Source organism: Cynara cardunculus (assembly GCF_001531365.2).
Source record: "Cynara cardunculus var. scolymus isolate 2C chromosome LG 12, CcrdV1, whole genome shotgun sequence".
Lineage (NCBI taxonomy): Eukaryota > Viridiplantae > Streptophyta > Magnoliopsida > Asterales > Asteraceae > Cynara > Cynara cardunculus.
The window spans coordinates 29,213,991-29,219,569 of NC_037539.1; the positions used below are offsets into that span (position 1 = coordinate 29,213,991).

The window sequence follows — 5,579 nt, forward strand, 5'->3', positions numbered from 1 at the left end:
GGTATCAGAGCACTAGTTTAAGTGAACTAGGTGAGGAACTAAGACGCCTAGACTTAAGCTGAGATTGTAAGCATTAATTCGTAAGCTATGGGTAGAGACTTTTAAGATAGGAAAGCTTTAGAGTCAATGGAGATGCGTAATTCATAAAATTGTTGCGATGGTGCTGAGGATCATTATGTATAACCTATTCAAAATTCCACTTAGCTAATGCTATTTTGAGTAAGTTGCTGCATGAGCATGCTTGGACGCACTGTTATTACAAAATTATGATTGTGTCGATACTGTATTATGTTAGTTTTATATATACATATACTCTTCCCATTCTAACTCTCTATTACTCTCTTGTACAAGCAGACTTTATGGTGAATACTCGGAGTAGACGGGATACCTCACCAAAAGGTCATGCGGTGACAGAATCAACCGCGGATTAACCGCCACGAATTACGATCGCGAGGGTTCATCCTAGACAAAATATCTTGGGCGGTGGAGTTGACCACGTTCCCCAGGTCGACCTTGCCACCACTAACCCCGTAATGGAAGAAGGAACCTCATAATCAAGGTTGATGGGCACAATGATGAACGCCATGAACAGAGCTATGGCCCAACAACTGGAATTCTTTATGAAGTTATTGGAGGATAGAGATGCTAACAACTGTAAGCATGAAGCGGTTGCCAAAAACGTGACAATTGTGGGATCAGGGGGCACCGAAAATGAAATTCCAACCCAGGAATTAGCAACAATTGATGCAAGACAAGTGGGAAAGGTCTTCTCCTACAAGACGTTTCTAAGTTGCAAACCACCAGAGTTTGTAGGGTCAGATGATCCCGTGGCATGTATGAACTGGCTGCGAGAGATCGAGCAAGCCTTCCGGGCTTGTGACTGCGATGAGGGACAAAAGGCGAAATTTGGCTCCCAAATGCTAAGGGGTGTAGCCCTTACGTGGTGGAACATTGTCATATCGACCGTAGAGGTTACGGAATTAGCCAAGATGAGTTGGGCCACGTTTAAGGAAAAAGGTGTTGGAGGAATATTGCAATGAGCAGGAGATAGACCGCATCGAAGAAGAGTTCCGAACCCTAAAGAAGGGAAACTTGTCGGTGAGGGACTACACACGACTCTTCATGGAAAAACTAAATTTGGTGGGGCATGTGGCCCCAATGAAGAAAGAAAAAATGAAGGCTTATTTAAAAGGGTTGCCCCAAAACATGATGGTAATGGTCAGGAATTCCAAAGCCTCCACCCTTAGAGAGGCAATCGAAGGGGCAAAGATCATGGAGTCAGTGTACAACAAAGGGAGAGAAGAGAAAGCGGCTAGCAGTGAAAAAAGGAAGTGGGAAGGTCATCATGCACCTTCCAAGAGACCAAACCATCTCAACAACAACCGTGGAGTTTATCCTAGACAAGAGGCCAAGTGGTGTCCCAAATGTCGCAGTAAACATCTCGGCCCGTGCACCACCAACCCTACTCCTGTAAAGTGCTTTAAGTGCGGAAAGACAGGCCACACACGAAATGATTGTCCAATCAAAGGACCCATCTGTTTTGGATGCGGAGAGCCGGGTCATTTCAAGAATGATTGCCTGAAGTTAAAGGCGGGAGGGAGTTAGGGAAGAAAAGAAAATACATCGAAAGCAGCCGGCCGAGCTTTCCAGATGACTGCTGAAGAAGCTAAGGCATCAACGGATGTAGTGTCGGGTATGTTCCTTGTTAACTCCGTACCTGCGCACGTACTTTTTGATTCAGGTGCTTCATGTTCCTTTGTGTCCACTACGTTCCATCAACTTTTGCATACGCCCCCTAGTGTACTAGAAGATACTTTGATCATAGAGATAGCAAATGGTAGTCAAGTTCTGGTGCGTGAGATTGTTAGGAATTGCGTGTTGGGAATTGAGGGAAAGAAATTTTGGGTAGATCTCATACCCATGGCTATAGGCGGATTTGATGTCATAATTGGGATGGATTGGTTAGCAGGGAACCAAGCGGAGATCTTATGCTCTAAAAAGTTGATCTGAATCCCTTTGCCGGACGAGGACGCAATGCTAGTTTACGGAGAAGGAAGGAAAAGTAATGTAGTACTCTTATCCAATGCTAAGGCCCGTAAGTGTCTAGCTAAAGGATGCTCCTCGTTCATTACATATATGTTAGATACCAAACCAGTTAAAAGAAGAATGGAAGATGTGAAGGTGGTTAATGAATTCCCCGACGTATTCCCTGAAGACTTACCCGGATTACCACCCGTTAGACAAGTGAAGTTCCGAATTGACCTTGTTCCGGGAACCGCTCCTATTGCTAGAGCCCCATACCGTCTGGCGCCATCCGAAATGCAAGAGTTGATGTCACAATTGCAAGACCTTCTTGAGAAAGGATTTGTTAGACCGAGTTCGTCACCGTGGGGAGCCCCAGTCTTATTTGTAAAGAAGAAGGACGGCACCATGCGGATGTGTATTGATTACAGAGAACTCAATAAGGCAACCGTGAAGAACAAATATCCTCTTCCTATAATCGACGATCTTTTTGATCAACTTCAAGGAGCATGTTGTTTCTCAAAGATCGACCTTCGTTCGGGGTATCACCAGGTGCGAGTAAGGGAAGATGATGTGATTAAAACTGCTTTTAGAACTCGTTACGGGCACTATGAATTCTTGGTCATGCCTTTCGGTTTGCCAAATGCACCAGCAGTATTCATGGACTTGATGAACCGAGTGTGCCGACCATTTATTGATAAGTCAGTGATAGTGTTCATTGATGACATACTCATCTATTCCAAGGACAAGTCGGATCATGAACAACACCTTCGCGAAGTTCTCGAAGTGTTAAGAAAATAGAAATTGTATGCAAAATTCTCCAAGTGCGACTTTTGGCTAAAAGAGGTCCAATTCTTGGGTCACGTTGTCACTCGAGACGGGGTGAAGGTGGACCCATCCAAAATTGAGGCAATGATGAACTGGGAACCACCAAAGAGTCCATCAGAGATTCGAAGTTTCTTGGGTTTGGCGGATTATTACAGAAGATTTATCCAAGACTTCTCCAAGGTCGCTTTTTCCTTAACGGCATTGACTAGGAAGAATGCGAAGTTTATCTGGACAGAGAAGCAAGAAAATGCTTTTATAACTCTCCAAAGGAAACTATGTGAAGCCCCGATTCTCTCTTTGCCAGAAGGATCCGAAGATTTTGTAGTCTTCAGCGACGCTTCGAAAATGGGGTTGGGTTGCATCTTAATGCAAAGAGGAAGGGTGATAGCATACGCATCGAGGCAACTCAAAAACCACGAGAAGAATTATCCCACCCACGAGTTGGAGCTAGCAGCAGTGGTGTTCACCTTAAAGCTTTGGCGGCATTACCTCTATGGTACTAAGTGCACGCTTTTCACTGATCACAAAAGTTTGAAGTATATTTTCGATCAGAAAGAACTAAACATGAGGCAATGACGTTGGCTCGAACTACTCAAGGACTACGATTGTGAGTTGCTGTACCACCCGGGTAAGGCGAATGTAGTGGCGGATGCTTTGAGCCAAAAGGAGTACGGTAGTGGAACGAAAGTCGTGCTTACCAGGATTGATGTAATGTCCAGTCTGATCGATCGGATCAAGGTGGCACAGTCTGAAGCGCTTTTGGAGAAAAACCTCAAGAGCGATGTTATGGTGAAACAACACATACTTCTTACGGAGGATGGTCGTGGTTTGAAGTTGTTTCAAGGTCGTATATGGGTACCTGAGGTTGGGGGAAATCGTGAACTGTTACTAGAAGATGCGCACAAGTCTAAATACTCCATTCACCTGGGTAGCACCAAGATGTACCGAGAATTTGAAATTAACATATTGGTGGCCTATTGTGAAGCTGGATGTGGCTCGTTACGTAGAGAGGTGCGTGACATGTTTGCAAGTGAAAGCAGAGCACCAACGACCTTATGGTAGCCTCTAATCCTTGGAGATTCCCAAATGGAAGTGGGAACATATTACGATGGACTTCGTGACCAAACTGCCGAAGACCTTAAGAAACCATGATACAATTTGGGTAGTGGTTGATCGGCTTACAAAGAGCGTCACTTCTTAGCAATGCGTGAAACGTTGCACATGGAGAAGCTTACCAAGTTATACATCGACGAAGTAGTCTCAAGACACAGTATACCGTTGTCAATAGTATCGGATCGAGATAGCCGATTCACATCCCATTTCTGGAGCGGCTTACAGAAAGAGTTGGGAACGAGGGTGAAGTTGAGTATAACTTACCATCCTCAAACCGATGGTCAAAGCGAGCGAACCATTCAAACCCTTGAAGACATGCTTACATCATGTGTTATAGATTTTGGCGGGAATTGGGATTCTCACCTACCCCTGGTGGAGTTTGCCTATAACAATAGTTATCATTCCAGCATAGGGATGGAACCTTTCGAGGCGTTGTACGGACGAAATGTAGAACTCCAGTGTGTTGGCTAGAAGCGGGTGAGAAACAGTTTGCTGGTCCCGAGATTGTTCAAGAAACGGCCGATAAGGTGAAGTGTATTCGGGAACGCTTAAAGGCGGCTCAAGATCGACAAAAGAGTTATGCAGACAAGAGGAGCCGACCTATGGAATTCCAAGTGGGCGACAGTGTAATGCTAAAGGTGTCCCCTTGGAAAGGCATTATCCGTTTCGGAAAGCGCAGAAAGCTAAGTACCCGATTCCTTAGACCGTTTAAAGTCCTGGCTAGGGTATGACTCCAAGCTTACAGATTAGAATTACCACCTGAGATGGCCGGAATCCACAACACATTTCATGTGTGTTACCTACGTAAGTGTTTGGCCAAAGAAGAAAGTGCAATACCACTTACGAAAATTCGTGTGGACGAGGACAACCGATGTGTTGAAGAACCGGAAGCCATCTTGGAAAGAAAGACCAAGGTGCTGAGGCACAAAGAGGTTGTTTTCGTTAAAGTTCAATGAAAACATCATCGAGGATCTAACGTAACATGGGAAGCAGAAGAAGACTTGAAGAGGCGTTACCCCCACCTTTTCTCTCGAACTTAAATTTCGAGGGTGAAATTTATCCCAAGGAGGGGAGGATTGTAACATCTAAAATTTAAGGAACCTCTTATTTTTATATTTTGGTCTTCCTTTAGTAAAATAAAAATAAAAATAATAAAAAAAGGGGGGGGGTAGCTCAGCTATTATCTCTTATCCGACCTTGTAGACTCTCCATATCTTGAAAAAAGAAAAAAGAGGGGGGGGGGGGTTAATCCTCTTACCTTTGAGTCCTTAGCTTATGTCTAATAAAGAAATAGGAGGAAGGAAAGTGAAAAACAAAACAAAAGGACAAAGCAGGAAATGGGGGAGGTTGAAGACAGAGAGTAGCACCCGTGGGTTTTTAAATGAAGAAAGGTTTGGCCTCAAAGAAAATAACCCTTGGGAGGGATCTTGCAACTACCGGTGTTGATCCATAGTGCCGTCCAAAACCCACCTGCACCTCTAGCCGTGTCCGCCTACACTCCGGCCATTTTCGCACCTCAGAACAGCAGGCTGTTCTTTCGACTTCTTTGCCCGAACAGCCGGTACTGCTATGCCTCGCCAAGCAGCAGGCAAGCAACTAGCAGGCCTTCGTCTCCT

General features: G+C 44.8%; 1 protein-coding gene across 1 annotated transcript; it reads left to right on the forward strand.

Annotated features, from left to right (window-relative positions):
* Positions 1 to 1,158: 1,158 nt before the first annotated feature.
* Positions 1,159 to 1,605, forward strand: LOC112523819 (cellular nucleic acid-binding protein-like). Its single transcript, XM_025133490.1, has one exon. The coding sequence runs from the start codon at positions 1,159 to 1,161 to the stop codon at positions 1,603 to 1,605; it is 447 nt and encodes a 148-aa protein (XP_024989258.1).
* Positions 1,606 to 5,579: the final 3,974 nt, after the last annotated feature.

Bases quoted from the DNA above. Each gene is read 5' to 3' on its own strand.
- LOC112523819 (XM_025133490.1), top strand. From the start codon at position 1,159: ATGAAGAAAGAAAAAATGAAGGCTTATTTAAAAGGGTTGCCCCAAAAC.